Source organism: Mauremys reevesii, linkage group 7 (assembly GCF_016161935.1).
Source record: "Mauremys reevesii isolate NIE-2019 linkage group 7, ASM1616193v1, whole genome shotgun sequence".
Classification (NCBI taxonomy): domain Eukaryota; kingdom Metazoa; phylum Chordata; order Testudines; family Geoemydidae; genus Mauremys; species Mauremys reevesii.
In genome coordinates, this window is record NC_052629.1 from 72,178,369 (window position 1) to 72,196,762 (window position 18,394).

General features: G+C 45.2%; 1 protein-coding gene across 4 annotated transcripts in view; it reads right to left on the reverse strand.

Annotated features, from left to right (window-relative positions):
* Positions 1–18,394, reverse strand: part of SEC24C (SEC24 homolog C, COPII coat complex component) — a 73,331-nt gene that overhangs the window by 19,371 nt on the left and 35,566 nt on the right. For all 4 annotated transcript variants that reach the window (XM_039547925.1, XM_039547924.1, XM_039547927.1 and 1 more), the window contains 7 exons: positions 10,081–10,208; positions 7,209–7,347; positions 5,080–5,195; positions 3,461–3,585; positions 2,854–3,045; positions 1,668–1,761; positions 536–652 (listed from right to left, as the gene is read on the reverse strand). In XM_039547925.1, coding sequence (XP_039403859.1) covers positions 536–652; positions 1,668–1,761; positions 2,854–3,045; positions 3,461–3,585; positions 5,080–5,195; positions 7,209–7,347; positions 10,081–10,208 — 911 coding nt within the window. The remainder of the gene's footprint in view (positions 1–535; positions 653–1,667; positions 1,762–2,853; positions 3,046–3,460; positions 3,586–5,079; positions 5,196–7,208; positions 7,348–10,080; positions 10,209–18,394) is intronic.

Here is an 18,394-nt window from a genome sequence, read left to right on the forward strand (position 1 = left end):
GATAAATTGGAGAGAGAGTCCAGCGGAGGGCAACAAAAATGATTAGGGGGCTGGAACACATGACTTATGAGGAGAGGCTGAGGGAACTGGGATTGTTTAGCCTGCAGAAGAGAAGAATGAGGGGGGATTTGATAGCTGCTTTCAACTACCTGAAAGGGGGTTCCAAAGAGGATGGATCTAGACTGTTCTCAGTGGTAAAAGATGACAGAACAAGGAGTAATGGTCTCAAGTTGCAGAGGGGGAGGTTTAGGTTGGACATTAGGAAAAACTTTTTCCACTAGTAGGGTGGTGAAGAACTGGAATGGGTTACCTAGGGAGGTGGTGGAATCTCCTTCCTTAGAGGTTTTTAAGGTCAGGCTTGACAAAGCCCTGGCTGGGATGATTTAGTTGGGTTTGGTCCTGCTTTGAGCAGGGGGTTGGACTAGATGACCTCCTGAGATCCCTTCCAACCCTGAGATTCTATGAGTCTATGATTCCTTCTAGGTTACCCCAGAGCAATAGAAACTCTCTTCTAAGCAGCACATCAAATTGTTACCTTTTCCTTATCTGTGTTGATGAGCTTCCTGTCATCTCTGTTCTTCAGCTTCCCTGGGGCCTCTGCAATGGGCAGTGAGGTGTGAAAGATGAAGAGCTTGCCAGCACACTCTGCTGCCTACAGGGGAGGGGATGAAATTGCTTAGGTGAGAAAGAGCTGATGAGGGACAGTGGATTTTTCAAGAAGAATATCTCTGAGACTACATTAAATGCCTATATTATCACTGGTTCCTTTATACTAGTTAGGTACTTAATCCTTCACTGATGTGACCAAATAGTTGATGAGCCTACCTGTATGAGATTAATAGCTCCCATGTTTTGTGGGTGAAACAGAAGTACAGTTATAGGGAATGCAGCGGCTTTTGGAAACAGCTTCCTCAGCTTATTATTTTAAAACACTATCCCATGCTTGAGGTATCTTTTTAATGGTTGAACTGCCAGCAGGTAAATCCCCCAGTCCTTAGATACCTCACGAGTGGGATACCGAATGGTTTGTCTTTGCTTTTCCTCTCAGTGTAAGTGAATATGGATAACAATTCTCATGAACAGGTATCAGCAGTGTTTTCTAGGAAATTCTCACAGGATTAGCCAATGGATCAACACATACAGGTTTGAGCTGGGTCAGGTATTGGGATGGGAAATCTTTAGAAATGGTCTAGGAGCTTTGCAAAAGTGATGTTGGCAAATCAGTGGTAGTGTCCTCTCTGAATCAGAACTAAAGCAACTGTGAGAGCAATCTTTCAGAGGAGACATAAAACCAAGGTCCTAAACCATTTCCAAGTCCCCATGGCACTTTTTGTAACAATGTGCATATCAACCCCAGGGGCCTGACCAAATTTCATCTCAGGAAATTATTCTAAACTACAGTTTAAGTCCTGTGCAGTTTCAGTTGCATAGGGTAGTCTTCACTTTCTATCCTAAACAATTAATTGAGCAGGTTAGAGCTGCTAACTTGAACCACACAGGTGGCTGCATTTCAATGATGGGTTAAGCATTCCCTACCGATTGCATACACACCTGAGGAGAACAACCACCTCATTTATTGCTCTTAGATCTAAGCAGAGGTTCTTCCGCTATAAAAACAAAACCTTTAACAGAATGAACCAACTCCCTACAACAGCATGTCAACAAACCTTCAGTGCCTCCATTCCTGCCTGAATCACTGGGGCAAAGACAGTTTCTGTTTCTCTTGTGTCCGCAAACATTTCCGGGATCTGGTCCAGCAAACTGCCAGGAAAGAGGAAAAAGGAGAACACCAAAAGGGATTCAAAGGTCACCTTCTAAATCCATAGCTGGTGACCTTTGGGACTGACGTGCGTTGTAAATAGTGATTATTAACATGACTAATCCTTCTCTAACCTGCATGCTATTGAGTTTCTTAAAACTGATCTTTAGTCATCTCTCCATCCACTTCCTCTGCCTGCATTTGTCTACTCAAGTGCACATTCTAAGGCCCCAACTAATGCTTCTTCTAATAACTTCCTCTTCTCCTTTGAAGTTATGATCTGAGCTTCCTATTCTTTGACCCTCAGGAACATCACAGGCAAGACAGTGAGCAAACTCTAGTTTCTAACTTAAAAGTTCTACTGTTCTTCTGTTCATTCCCCTTCAGTTGCTTCACTGCGCTGCTTTCTAAATTTCTGGGTAATAAGAATAAGTCCCAGTCTCACTCAGTCCAGCCAAACATCCCCTGTCAAACACTCAAAGCTTAATAGGCTTATTAGTTTTATGTAAGCCACTCACTCGTTTTTCCCCACAGAATCAATTTAGTCAGCAGTCACCTCAACTCTCAGCTACTAAGTAGTAACCTCAGATAAACTGACTTTGTGAACTCTGTTATGATCTCCTGCTCTCAGTGACAGTCTAACAGATTCTTCTCTAAAGAAGCCTCTCTCTTAAGGTCCCATTTTGTAGCCTCCTGTCAGTTCAGTCACAGTTCTAGTGGAGCAAGCTCAGACAACTCCGACAATGAAGTGAAGTACAGCTGTATTCCAAGGTGTGCATCAGTTGCTAGTATATCATGTGCTGGTTATTGTCTTTTAGCATTTTCTAAAACTGGCGCATATAAAACTTTGTAGAGACTATTAGAGTTGTAGCATCCTGGCAACATAAGGATACCCCCAATCACAGTGCACCTCCCTGTTCTTTGCCAGCTCCATTGTGGGCATACTTAACATTAAGTCGTACCTAAAAACAGATTCAAATACTATAGCCAAGCATTGTACAACTAGGTATTATCAGAGTTGGATCCTATTTCAACACAGTATGGGTCCCTTTGACAAGCCATTTACTGCACCTTTCTACCCCAGTCCCCGTTACCTGACAATAACTGTCCTGGACTCGTTCACGTTCACCAGGAAGCCATCAAGCAGCGGCACAAACATATCAGCTACGTCCGACACAACCATCATTTGCGGTTGTGCCAATGAGCTCTTCACATTATAGAAGTGCAACACTTTGTTGTAAGTGACAAAGCCCACCCGAATGGCTGACTCTTCCATGTTGCCTTCCCTGTAAAATAAAGACACTTACTGCATCACAGAGGTCATTGAAAGCATGACTGCTGCAGTATGCTGAATCAAATAGAACAAACCAGGACTAGAGAATGGGTAACTGTACCATCATTCCTAGTGGACAGGTAACCACAACTGGTACTAAGTGGCTCCTTTGTTGGGCACAGACTGAATAAGCCATGAAGACGGCCACCCTCAACGTCATCCCTTCAGGACAGGGCTGAGTCACGCTGCTGGGCCAGCGTATGGAGGCTTGCAGTGCTACTTGCCAGGCTCATGCATACTGTCAACCTTCACTTTTCACCAGCAGTAAAAGCATTCTAAAGGGCGTGTCCCCTCTGCAAAGGCATAGAGGGGTGGCAGCTTTGCCGCGGTTGCTGGCTGCGACAGTACAGAACAAAGGAGCTAGTTACCTGGGCAGGTAATCCAGGAGGGACTTCAACTCTTCACAGATCAGCCTCACCAAGCCACTCTTTACAGCATTGTAAGACACATCAATCATGAAAATGAAAGAAGGTGGATTGGGAAACTTGTTATTCTGTGGGAAGAGGGAAAGAAAAACATTACACCATGCTTAAGAAGAGATCATACAAAGGCTCTGCTACCCAGACAAAGTAATGCTGTCAAAACCCCAGAGACTTCTATTTAGTAATCAGTCAAGAGCAGAAACTAAGATACTGGCATTTAATTTGCTTCTCCACTCCCACCCAATTAATTTAAGTATGTCTGAATCCTAGTGTCTGACACATCACAATCATGCATAGAAGAGCTCTAATGTCACAAGCCCTAGATGGAATGTAGCATTGCTGAGCGACTGAGCAGGAAGAACAGGCTTGGTATAAAGGAAGCTCCTGTTTACATGGACCAGGCCTGATGGTGCAAGCAGCAGGCAGGCAGGATTTCCCAGAATTCTCATGCTCTAGAAGACTTTGGAAGCTAGTGTCTTGCACGGGGAATGAAGACCTTCCTCCAACAGAGCTGAGAGTCCTTATTTCTCAGAGCACTGATTCTGCTTTGAAGAGGCTGGTTCCAATCAGCACTTCCTTTCTTTGCAAGTCTACAGTCAGAATGGAAAGTAGAGCATAGGACAGACGGACCACTGAAGCAACAGGGTAGCGAGTGCCTCATTACTGGCATACATGGAATCTTAAGCTATTAGAAGAGAATGGAGACACACAGATTCCTTCCCGGGAGGAAGGGGAGAAGGCGAAGGAGAGAAAGGACTTTAATAGGGTGGCAGAACTGGTGGCAAGATGTGAAGAATCAGAGAGGAATATGGAAGAGTGTGGGGAAGGCCTTCTACCCCACAATCCCAGTTGGCTGTTTTGCCTGAAGTGTGGAGATGCATTTGAAGACTATGTTGCCAGCTCTCAGTAAAATCAAAAATATGGTCATGGTCAGTAAAAAGCTGCAACATTTAGAAAACTATTTTCCTATCCTTTTCAGCAAACAGATGAGTATTTTTAATATAGAACTCTAATACATGTGTCTTTCCCCAAAAAAGTGTCTGAAAAATTAGGATACTGTTTAAACTGACTAATGTGTAGAATCTGAAGCAGGTGAGTTTTCCAGACTACTCTAGCGTTTCAAATATGTGATCAGATTTACCGGCCATGCGTCTTTGAAACTCTCTTTACAAAGCTTGATTACTGCCAGTAACTGCTGTAGGGGACTGCTCTATCCCATTAGTTCCCATCTCTACCTGCTCAATTCCCAATGACTATCAGGCAACAGAAACTTGTCTTCTCTAGCAGATGGCAGGCAAGGTGCAGCTGCCACTGTGGACAGATAACTTGTACTTTCCTAGATACGGTTTTAGTTACTGGTAATAATTACTGATATTATGGGATGTGCAATCTGACTGGAAAGCAAGTATGTAAAATCTGACCTGATTCAGATGTATAAGGAGATGCCATCAATGGACTTTACCAGCTAGAAAGTCAATCCAGCTGATTCAGCCTCCACTTAGTTTCTCAGAGGACATGGGATTTATTTAACATCACAGCAATGCACTAACTGTACATTATTGTACCTTACAGTAGCTGACTGTTGCCAAAAACTCATAGGAGCCCAATGATAATTCAGGTCGATCATAGCAATCCACTCTCTTGCCAGTATGATCCAAATGCTGGAAGTAGTGAGGCGGCACTAGGGACAAAGACATCAAATTTTACAGACACGTACGTTGTCTACAACAGTTAATACTTTGACTGTCAACAGACAGCAAACCTGGTGACAGCTGCAGTGGGTGCTCAACTACACCAAAGGAAAGCTGGTCAGTGCTTTGCACTAGTGTGCATGTGACCATGACTGGGGAATCTTTACTGGCAGTCTAGAAGCAGCATTAACAGACTCAATAGCTGTGCTCAGTCAGAAATGTCACTACAAAAAAGCACCTTGTACCAAAATCTAGGTTACTTCAGAGGATTTCCCCCAAATATAAAATTGAGTTAAATGGTAAAAGGGGTGCTTCAAAGAGGATTTTGAGATAAGTTAGAGGTTCACCATGTGCATCTCCATAAGAAAGGAGATAGCCCCAACATGCTGCACATACAGCCTAGAGGGCAGAGTCTGCTACAGCGATGCTACTAGCACAGGAAGGGCAGTTGTTATGGTGGGCCGGAGCCATTATGGGCAAAGCACTGCTTGTGAAGCAGTCTGCCTAGCCTTTGCTACTCACAGTGTGCCATTAAAGGCTGCAATATACATGAGGGCTAATTTAGCTGCAAACTAAAAAGCTCAGATGCACATGTCTGTGCCCAAATGCACTTTGGAAATAGTTGAGCAGGTACCTGATGTGTGTTTGAGGGGGTAGATGAGAAGAGAGGAGGTCTTCTCCTAACAGACACTAGCTGCAGAATTGTGGGAAGCTCTCTTTTCTTAAGGTTCACAGGTAAGATACTCCCCTGCACTATTCCTACAGTGACCAGGACAGTGTGTGCAGCGTGCAGGACAGAGATACCTTGCCAAATGGCTGCAGATAATGGAATTTCTTTTTTCTATTTTTATTTTAAAACTATACTGAGTATTTTGAGAATTTAAATGGAGGACATGACTGACAGAAATAACAAAATTACAAAGACTGCCAAAGCAACCTTACTCTGCCCCTTTGAGAATAAGCATGACCACTATTTCTCAAATAATAAGACATGTAATTTGTTTTACAACCTTAAATACATGTGTAGTATCTTGTAGTTCTGTGCACTACGCTGTGCATGCTAGAGTCCATGGAAGTCATTTATATGAGAAGTACACAGTAATTATACTATTTAACCTGGAGTATATTGTGTATCAACTTAGAGTAACAGTGAAGACTAGATAGCCAATAGACCATTGCCATTTACAGCTGTGAATTGCCTCACCACTGAATGGCACCTACATAAGCTGCAATGTTGGTTGAAAAGAAGCTACAGTACATGCTGTTGACTAAATTGTTGAGAAAAGAACATTAACTTTAAATGCGAGTCATAAGAACGTAAGAATCATCATACTGGGTCAGACCAAAGGTCCATCTAGCCCAGTATCCTGTCTTACAATAGTGGCCAATGCGAGGTGCCCCAGAGGGAATGAACAGAACAGGTGATCATCAAGTGATCCATCCCCTGTTGCCCATTCCCAGCTTTTGGCAAACAGAGGCTAAGGACACCATCTCTGTCAATCCTGGCTAAGAGCCACTGATGGACCTATACTCCATGAACTTATCCAATTCTTTTTTGAAACCTATTATAGTCTTGGCCTTCACAACATCCTCTGGCAAAGAGTTCCACACTTTGACTGTCAAAAGCATTCTGGACAATGGAAACAGAGTAAGTAAACAAATTAACAAATGTAAGATACTACATGTGTGTTCAATAATGAGAAATGTATATTCTAGTTTGAGAAATAGTATGTGATCATTTAGCTAGACAGGCAAACACACAAGGGGTACGGCTCAATTTACTTGTGCAATCTTAACTTTAGCATTTCAGAATGAGGCACACAGTTAAGTGCTCAAATGTACTTTTTATGGAATATTTTGAAGAATAAAGAATTGCAGCGCAGAAGCCAACAAACTGTGCTCTACTCTGCTCTAGGGTTTTCTATGCCATGAAGACACCGCTAATGAAATCATTTATTTACACATCCTTGAAACATCTTTCAGAGTCTAGAAATAAGCCTTACCCTCAGTGACGCAGCTGCAGAAGCAACACTGGAATCTCCTTCCACCCTCAATGAACTGCATAAAAGGACACATGTAGGCCTTGCACCGATTGCACCGTATAGGACCAGGTTCTCCATGGTCTACCAAATAGGGAGGGGCCTGAGGAGAAAAAGACAGGTCACACAGTAGTGGGAGGGGAAATGTATATAGGAATCAAAGAGCTTGAAGCTTCCTCCTGGTAGACTAATGCAGGCCTTAGCATTTTAACAGCGGAGGAGTCCAAGAGTTTGGAATACATTTAATAAATGCCTTATTGTCTCAAGCTCCTACTGCAGGAGCTCTTCAGTGGGCTGCAGTTGTTAACAGTCAGAAGAGTGCAGTGATGACGAAGTGGGTATTCATCCACGAAAGCTCATGCTCCCAAACGTCTGTTAGTCTATAAGGTGCCACAAGACTCTTTGCTGCTTTTACAGATCCAGACTAACACGGCTACCCCTCTGATATTTTCCTTAGATGCTTTTGTGCAGTTGTGGGAATTCTTTTTGTATACTCAAACTAGCTGGCTTGTAAGTGTTTGGACTTTGGATTAGTGCTGTTTAAAGATAACTTCTTTCCCTACCCCCTAAGCTCACATGCTGATATCCAACAGCCTGCCCTCTGCACTTTACCACAATGCCCATAGCAGTAACATGACAAGCCTCTTTCTACACCAGCCCAGTAACAGTAAGATCAACTATTTGAGACTTTCTCAAATGCCATATTCCCATTCTCTCACTGAAAGTAACTCTAGGGAAACCCACGACCAGATACAGAAAGGCTTACAACTGCTAGAATTCATTGCACTCCCAAAGGTGTAAATATCAGCCACTTCACTTTATGAAGCACACTTAACCTCTGAATTCTTTGCGAGAGACTGGGGGAAAATTCTGATCATGCATCAAGCAACCGAATTTGAATTTAGCTGCTCAAGGACAAGAAAACATGGATGCCTCAATTTTCAGGCTGCAGTTTCATTATCTCAATTAAATTAAACTAAACTATTGTTGCTGTTGTGATTGTTTAACATATTTCTCTGCATTCTGCTTTGGACTACTGGGCCAAGCGTACTCATTTTTCATGAGACTAATATATACTTAGCTTTGTCCCACCTTTAATATAAAATTAAAATATCACTGCCACCACCAATCTGAGAGTCCTCACAGAGATAATTTGAAGTAAACAGCTAAATCAGTATACATCAGGGATGATGTCCATCTGGTTTGAAACCTAGGTCTGATCATGCTGAATAGCACTAGTTAAGCCCTCCCCTACTGTTGTCTGCTGTTGCATGCTCACTGTGACTATGGCCCACAAATCTTTTGTTCCTGATTTCTCTTCAAGCCAGTAGAGAATTTCTTGATGGGGCTGGAAAGCAACTACACTTGGGCCATTCACTCATATCTGCATCAAATCCTGAAGCGTGCCTCGCTGCAGATGGGTGCATGAGCTTACTTTGGTGGAAAGTGGAACCCTGTCTTTTGTAGTACTTAGTGGCCAATGAAAACAGTATTTCCATAGCAATGTATCCCAAAAGGCAGGTGGTTTGGTGGTTAAAAGTCTAGGGCTTGGTCTATACTTTAAATTTAGATTGATGTATCTACATTGCTCAGCAGTGTGAAAAATGCATACTCCTGAGCACAGGCACCAACTCCGTGGGAGATCCAGGGCTGGAGCACCCACAGAAAAATTGTGGGTGCTCAGCACCCACCAGCTGCAGCTGTTTGGCAGCACTGCGAGGGGTTTGAGGGAGGGCAGAAAGCAGCAAGCAGGCGGCCCTGGGGAAGGGGGTGGAGTGAGGGCAGGGCCTTGGGGCACAGCAGGGGTGGAGCACCCCCGGGGAACAACAGAAGTCAGTACCTATGCCCCTGAGTGCCAGGGCTATGCTGACCTAATCCCCACTGTAGACATGGATAAGTTGACAGAAGAATGATGAACTCCTGTTCAGGAAGGTGGGATATCTAGTGACAGAAAAACCCCATTATCCTGGTAGGATGCATCTACACTATGGCACTATAGCAACATAGCTACAGCATTGGAGATGTACAACTGCAGTGCCCGTAGCGTAGACAAGCCTTCTTAAACATGTGTGCGAACCATCATGGTTTATGGATTTAGTATTTAAGTGTAATCTTAAAGACAACCACTGATGTATGGCTCTCTGCTTTTCCTCCTCATTCATTCATTATCTGTGTAAAGTGGTCTAGGAACATTGATAGTTTGTATATTGTAATAGAAAGACGGGGGGCAGTTTGCAGAGCTTCCTACAGCCAGGGAAGAAATTTAGGAGTGGGTCTGACAGCCCTGGATGCTGTGCAGGGGAAGAGGAAGTCCTGCCCTCCCCATCCCAGCCAGGACTAGCAGCTTAGCCCAGCACAGGGTAGGAGGCACCAGCCGGGTCTTCCCCAATCCCACCCCCTGCACCACAGTGATTTACCCCTCTGCCAGCTGCCTTGGGCACCTGAAACATACTGCTGGGGAGGGTCGTATGAACGGTCTTGTGGCTTCCCTTTCCTTCCCAGTCAGAAAGTCATTTTTCTGCGGGGAAGCAAAGAAATCTGCAGGGGACATAAATTCCGCCATGCACAGTGATGCAGAATTCCCCCAGGAGTAAATAATATTGCAGTGGTCAAATTCTTCAGTTCTTTCATAGAACATAGCATAGCCCACTCATGCCTAACAATTACTTGACACTGTACATATGTTGAGAACTGATGCTTGCTTAATCTTCATCCTCTAAACTCTCCTTCCACAAAAATTTAAATTATCTAGCTCCCATAGACAGACATATACTAAAGAAATGAGTTGCCAGGAGTTCAGAGTCTCTTAACTACAGGTCCAGGATGTTGCTCTCACCTCATCTGTGGGTAGCGTAGCCAGTGGTTTTATGACAGCAGCTAGGGGAACCTGGGATTGTTTGGCCATATCTGCGGTGCAAGGAATATTGTAAGAGGTGCATCTTATGTAGCGAGGGCTTGCATTACCTGGAGGGAAGAACAGAGATAAATACAGAGCTTTAATAAAGGTTATATTTCTATATTAACATAAGTATCATAGGCAACATGTCAAGTCACAATGCAGACTTTCCGGCTCTAAGGGTTGTAGCGATTCCATTTTTAATGCAAACAGCCTCTATGTCTGGCAGCACAGAAAAAGTGACAAGACTGCAGAATTGGATTCTATAGCTTACAAGGGAATTAATACACTTTTGAAAACGTGGGAGTGATTGCTATCCCTGTAATCAGACATAACGCAGGCAGATATAGGGAAATCTTTCCCCTCCTCACCCAATCCCCAGATCAAGCAATGCCTCTCATTCATGAGATGAAACGCCATAATTAAGGCTAAGATTTTGTCATGGTTATTTTTAGTAAAAGTCATGGACAGCTCACGAGTAATAAACAAAAATTCACGGAAGCCGTGACTTGTCTGTGACTTTTGCTGTGGTTCTATGGTTTCCCTACCACCGTGGTGGCTACGAGCTGTGGGGTTCCCCCTCTGCCCATGGCAGCTGGGAGCTGCAGGGTGACCATTTTTCCCAAATAGAAAATGGGGCACCCCAGTTGCTCGCCCGAGGCATCCCCCTCTCCTTGTGCGAGGTTGTCTCCTGTCACTGGAACCCTGAGGAGGGCCCCCTCAGGAGTCTGTCACCTGTCGTGGAACTATGCAGGGGGCCTTGTTGCTTGTTGCTGTTGTCGCTGGAACCCACTGGGCTCCACAATCTGTCAGCTCCAGAGTGAGGCTGAAGCACAGAATGTCATGGAGGTCTCTGGAAGTCATGGATTCTGTGACTTCCATGATCTCCATGACATAAACATAGCCTTAACCATAATGCATTTCTATTCCTAAAGCTCTGTGTTCCCACAGATCCAGTGGATATAGTGTATTTAGATTTTCAGAAAGCCTTTGACAAGATCCCTCACCAAAAGCTATTAAGCAAAATAAGCAGACATGGGATAAGAGGGAAGGTTCTCTCATGGATTGGTAACTGGTTAAAAGAAACAAAGGGTAGGAACAAATGGTCAGTTTTCAGAATGGGGAGAGGTAAATAGTGGTGTCCTCCAGGGATCTGTACTGGGCCCAGTCCTATTTAACATATTCATAAACGATCTGGAAAAAGGGGTAAACAGTGATGTGGCAAAATTTGCAGATGATACAAAACTACTCAAGATAGTTAAGTCCCAGGCAGACAGCGAAGAGCTACAAAAGGATCTCACAAAACTGGGTGACTGGGCAACAAAATGGCAGATGAAATTTAATGTTGATAAATGCAAAGTAATGCACATTGGAAAACATAATCCCAACTATACATATAAAATGATGGGGTCTAAATTAGCTGTTACCACTCAAGAAAGATCTTGGAGTCATTGTGAATAGTTCTCTGACATCACCCACTCAATGTGCAGCGGCAATCAAAAAAGCAAACAGAATGTTGGGAATCATCAAGAAAGGGCTAGATAATAAGACAGAAAATATCATATTGCCTCTATATAATCCATGGTACACCCACACCTTGAATACTACATGCAGATGTGGTTGCCCCATCTCAAAAAAGATATATTGGAATTGGAAAAGGTTCAGAAAAGGGCAACAAAAATGATTAGGGGTATAGAACGGCTTCCGTTTTAGGAGAGATTAATAAGACTGGGATTTTTCAGCTTGGAAAAGAAGCGACTAAGGGGGGATATGACAGAGGTCTATAAAATCATGAGTGGTGTAGAGAAAGTAAATAAGGACGTGTTATTTACTCCTCCTCCTAGTACAAAAACAAGGGGCCACCAAATGAAATTAATAGGTAGCAGGTTTAAAACAAACATAAGAAAGTATTTTTTCATGCAAGGCACTGTCAACCTCTGGAACTCCTTGCCAGAGGGTGTTGTGAAGGCCAATATTATAACGGGGTTCAAAAGGGAGATAGATAGATTCATGGAAGATAGCCACTGATGGACCTATTAGCCAGGATGGGAAGGAATGGTGTCCCTAGCCTCTGTTTGCCAGAAGCTGTGATTGGGTGACAGAGCATGGATCACTTGATGATAACCTGTCTGTTCGTTCCCTTTTGGGGGCACCTGCCATTGGCCATTGTCAGGACAGGATACTGGGCTTGATGGATCTTTGGTCTGACCCAGCATGGCCGTTCTTATGTTCATAAAACTGCCAATGCACCTCAGTCCTGATGTGTAACACCCCTGCTACTCCAGTATAGGTACACCTCTCAGTTGTACCCATGAAACATAGTTCTTCTTTGAGTGCTCCCACATGTCTATTCCAACATATCAGAGGTGTAGCCGTGTTAGTCTGGATCTGTAAAAAGCAACAAAGAGTCCTGTAGCACCTTATAGACTAATGGACGTATCGGAGCATAAGCTTTCGTGGGTATTCACCCACAGGACTCTTTGTTGCTATTCCAACACAGGCTTTTGCATGCCCCTAGTACAATTGCCAGATGTTTTTCCCTTTCTAGTACCGATCAGGTTGGTTTCAGTGCCCTTTGGTGCTATGTGCTCATAGCATTGATATAAAGGGCCCCACGCCCCTTCAGTTGCTTCTTACTGCCTAGATGGTTGCTGGAACTTCCCTCATTGCTCAGGTAATTTCTCCCAATGTTTTTTTCTTCTCTTGTCTAGTGCATATAGTTATTGTAGTTTACTTAGTGAGTTTTGGACACCTCCATATTTGGTTGGAGAGACTTGTCCACGCTCCGGTACCAGGCCATGCCTCGCCTCAGTCACCAGGCCTCAAGCCCTTTGCTTCCTGCGGCAAGTGGATATCCTTAAGTGACCCATACTCGAGCTGTCTCAAGTGCTTAGCGGAAGATCAGAAAGACTGTTGCCAGATCTGCAGGGACATTAGACCCCCACCAAGAAAAGACCAGGAGGCAAGGCTGAAGGTCTTCCTCATGGACGCATACCTAAGACTAGCATTGGAGCCGCACTCAGCTTTGGTGCCAAGTGCTCTTCTCACCAGTTGAGAGTCCTGGCACTGATTCTTCTCCCCGGCACCCCAGAAGCAGCACTGTAAGCACCAGGAGAAGAGTTGCTCCCCAGTGCTGAAAGGAAGCAGATGCCTAATAGACCCATGTCGAGCCGCTCTTCCTCTCCGGCACCGCAGCACCCACCTCCACCAGTCTCAGTACCACCACAAGCGCCGCTAATTCCAGTACAGGAAGTGCCATCCTCCAGCAGACATTGTACCAGTCAGTTTGTGGTACCCTAAACCCTAGAGGCATTTGTGGCTGCTAGAGACCTTCTCACTCTCCCGGTCCCAGAGATTCAGGACTGCACTGCTGGTACTGATGAGCGGCAGAGAGCCATCCTCCAGCTTTCATGAGATACCACTAGGGGAGCCTCGGCTCAGACTTCTCCCCGACACCGTTTGCCAGCACTGAGAGGGTCAGCACTGCCTTCGTCTTCCCCCCACAGCCTGTCTTCCTCATTGGAGTCTAAATTGGGGTCCTACTCTCCCCACTGTCAGGACCACCCGCACTACTTCCCACACTATTCCTATCCTGCTGTGGCCTCAGGTGCTATGGTGCCCCCAAACACTTGGCCTCCAGGATCGTGGGGACCGGCACTCATGCAATGGCCTTTTTGGAACCCATGGGGGTTCCCCCCAAGCCAGGGCACCGTTATGAGGCGTTTGTATTCTGTGACCTTGGAAAGTGGGGCATCTCCAGTACCGCACCGCGAGACCCCAGACCCAGACTCTGGTGCCAAGCCCAGGGCCAAACCTCAAGAGGAGGTCCCACAGGTCTTGGAAGGGCAGAGGCCCCTCAACCAGCCTTAGCCTCTTCTTTCTCTTCCCCAGAAGAGGCAGTGGTGGCTATTGTGTGTCCCCACCTCAAGATGACCACAAGGCCCACCAGGACTTCTTAAAGCAGGTGCCCTCAAACTTGGGTCTCTCCAAGCTGACATGGTCAAAGAGACGACACACTGTTTATTGGACATTTTGTCAGCAGCAAGTACCTCAAGAGAGGCTCTTCCCCTTAACAAGGCGATCACGGACCCAGGTAGAGCACTTTGGCAGACCCCCGCTCCCCAACTATGGCCAAAAGGACAGAGCACAAATACTTCATACCAGCCAAGGGGTATGAATTTCTGTTTTCACACCCTCCTTCAGGGTCTCTAGTGGTGGCAGCCATCAATGTGAGAGCCTGTCAAGGTCAAGCAGAGCTCACATTCAAGACAAAGGATCCCAAAAGCTGGACTTGTTTGGCTGAAACATCTATTCAACGGGTGAGCTACAGCTTTGAATAGTGAACCAGCAAGCATTGCTAGGTTGCTATGATTTTAATATGTGGGAGATGCAAATATTTAAGGACATGATCCCCCAAGAGGGCAGACAGGAGTTCTCTTCACTAGTGGAAGAAGAGAGTAGCTAAGGCCTCCCTGCAGGCAGCCTTGGATACCACCGATTCTGCGTCCAGATCGATGGCCACAGCTGTTATAACGCATAGAAGCTCATGGTTATAGTCTTTGGGGTTTCCTCAGGAGGTACAGCAAACCCTCCAGGACCTCCCATTCGAAGGGCCCTTGCTCTTTTCATAGCAAATAGACACCAAACTCCACGGACTTAAGGACTCTAAGGAGACCCTAAAATCTGAGTCTGTATTCGCCGGTAGCGTCCAGAAAACACTACAGGCCTCCACAGACTGGATGTTATTTTGCGCAGCCTGCCTTGCAAGATCAGCGGAGAAGGAAGAACAAAGGGTACAGGAGTAGACCCCCTCCCCCAACCTCCTCCTCAGGCCAGCAATCTTCCCCTGCCACTTGGGCAGCTCAAAGCACTCGTTTTGATGAGATGCTTGAGGAAGACATCTCAGTCCCCTCAGTTTTTGATCCAGTTACCCACCCCTTTGTTTTCTAACCGACTCTCCCACTTCCTCAATGCCTGGACCCACATTATCTTGGACTAAGCACAATAGAATTAGGTTATACCCTCCAATTTTTATCCACCCCGCCCTCTCTTCAGGGACAATTCTCACAAGCAACTGTTGGAACAAGAAGTCCAAACCCTCCTTTGGGTGGGAGCTTGGAAGAGGTTCTGCACCATCTAACAGGAAAGGGGTTTTATTGCTATTACTTGCTAATTCTGAAAGCCAAGGGGAGCACTCAGACCAATCCTAGACCTGCATCATCTCAACCACTATCTCAAGAGCTAGAAGTTCCACATGGTCGGTGCAGTAACTGAGATTCTTCGAGCTCTCTCTCCTTGTGGGCGCTCCACTTTAGGTGATTGTGCACCCTGCACCTCTAGTCGGAGAATTTCAACAGCAGTACCTGGTTAGGCCGCACATGCGCTCTCCTTGTCTCATGCCTGTGTTGGCAGTTGATTAGCGGTGTGTTGCTTCCCCCTCTCTCAGCTCTTTCTCTACCACAGAGTATTGATAACTCCAAAGCAGAGGGGAGGAGATAGAGTAATGGAGCACCCACAGAGGGGCACATCTCAAAGAACCTCATTCACTGCACAAGGTGAGTAACCCTCTCTTCTTCAAGTGATGTCCCTGTGGGTGCTCCACTTTAGGTGACTATATAGCAGTGCCCCTTGGTGGCAGGAGGGATTTGGAGTTAGTTCTGAATAGACATGTCCCAGCTGCGTGTCAGATGCTGAGACCTGATCAATAACGTAGTGTTGTATGAATGTGTGAGGTGATGTCCAAGTAGCTGCTTTGCATATGTCAGTAATAGGCATGTCGTTCAGGACGGCTATTGATGTGGCTACAGATCTTGTGGAGTGTGTTCTGACCCATGAGGGGGGTTGTAGGTCATATTGCCAGTAACAGAGCTGGATGCAATCTGAAATCCATCTGGAAAGTCTCTGATTAGATATGGGTTTGCCTTCGGAACATTCAATGGTGTAGAGGAAAAGTTTAGGAGCTTTCCTGAACAATTTGGTCCATTCAAGATAAAAGGCTATCGCTCTCCTAAGGTCCAGAGTGTGGAAAATTGCCTAGTCTATCCTTGTGAGGTTTAGGGAAGAACATGGGAAGATAGATAGGTTGATTGATATGGAAGAAGGAAAGGACTTTAAGCAAAAATTTAGGGTGAAGTCTGAGAGTGACCTTATTCTTGAGAAAAAACGTATTTGAGGGGCCTGACATAAGAGCCCCTATTTCTCCCACACATCTCAAGAACATGATGGCAACTAGAAAGGCGACTTTTATGGAAAGGTGTAGTAGAGAACACATAGCCAAAGGTTTGAATAGGGCAGTTGTGAGGGATCAAAGCACTAAGGTGAGGTCCCACAGGGGTGTTGGCATTCTGGGATCTGGGTAGAGGTTACGCACTCCCTGGAGAAATCTTTTGGTAATTGGGTGAGCAAAGGCTGAAACACCATCCACTTTGTCACAGAATGTTGTAATGGCAGCCAGATGTACTTGTACTGAACTCATTAAAAGGCCAGATTTCTTAAGGTAAAGCATGTAGTCCAGGACCAATAATATGGTAGAAGTGATGGCATCAATTTGTTTGTTTAAGCACCTCATGTGGAATCTCTCATTTATGGAGTACATAAAACATGTAATGGGCTGTCTTCTGTTTAACAAGATGTCTTCAACATCCTCAGAACAAGTTATCTCCTCGCCTTGGAACCCCTGAGGAGCCAGGCTCTGAGATGGAGTGACTCCAAGTTTGGATGCAGAGTCTGACCCGCTTCCTTAGAAAGGAGATTTGGAAGAAGCAGGAGAAGACGTGGGGACATGACGACATCTGTTGCAGTATAGGTACCAGGTTTGCCTGGGCCACACAGGTACTATCAGAATGACTTTGGCTTGATTGGTCCTGATCTTATGCAAGACTTTGGACAGCAATGGGGTAGGAGGGATGGCATACAGGAAGGATGTATCCCATAGGATGAAAAATGCACTGCCTCTGGATCCTGGCTCCAGACCCACTCTGTAGCAAAAAATTGGGCATTTGCTGTTCTGTTTTGTGGTGAACAGGTCTAGCATGGGAAACCCCCATAGTTGAAAAATGCTCTGGATCACAAAGGTGTTGATTTCCCACTGGTGATCATTCAAGAACCTTCGACTTAATGCGTCGGCTGTGACATTCTGAGACCCCAGCAGGTAGGTGGCTGATATGGTGATGCTGTGTCAGATGCATCATGTCCAGAGTTTATGGCCTCCGTACATAGGGAGTGTGACCTCAGTTCCTCCCTGTTTGCTTATGTGGAACATGCAGGCCACATTGTCCATCACGATCTGTAGGTTTCTGTTTTTGATCAGAGGCATGAAATGTGGACAGGCATTGCAAACTGCGAGCAGTTCAAGTACACTGATGTGGAGTGTTGATTTGGAAGGAGATCATCTTTCCTATACTGTGAGGTTGCCAAAGTGAGCACCCCATCCCAGTAGAGGCATCCGTTGTGATTATCATTTCAGGAGGAAACTGTAGGAAAGGGACACCTATGCAGATGTTGCGTGGGTGAGTCCATCATTGTAGCGAGTCCTTGACCTTTACTGGCATGTTCAGAAGTTTGTTCAAACTGCGTTTGTGTGGGGTGTACACAGTCTTGAACCAACCCTGCAAGCAGCCTGCTGTGTTTCACCACATATGTGGTCATCACCATGTGACCTTATATTTGGAGACTGGTTCTGGCGGATATCTGTGGGCTGTGCACCAAGTTATTGATGAGGTTCATTAGAGCGGTGAATCTCTGAGGAGGTAATGATGCTGTTGCTTCTAGAGAATTTAGATGGGCTCCGATTAAGTCCAATTTCTGAACTGGTGTTAGTGTGGACTGTTGAACATTTATTAGTAGACAGACTTGTGAAGAGCGACATTGTCTGTTGCATGGACTGCGATGGCTTCTTCCCTAGGGTGAGTCTTGACTGGACAATTGTCTAAGTAGGGGGTATATTGTGACCCCGTGCTTGCAAAGGTCAGTCACTGTCACAGCAAGGACTTTGGAAAACACCCCAGAGGCAGTTGAAAGGCCAAAGGGTAGTACCGTATATTGGAAGTGGTTCTGTCCCAGTATGAATTGAAGAAATTTCCTTAGCATTGGACGTATAGCAAGGTGAAAATATGCATCTTTAAGGTCGAGGGCCACAAATCAATCCTCTTGTTGCAGTGCTGGAATGATTGTAGATAATGTAACCATCCTGAATTGTGTGTTCTGATGAATTTGTTTAGCTTCCTGAGATCAAGGATGGGGGATACCATCCTCC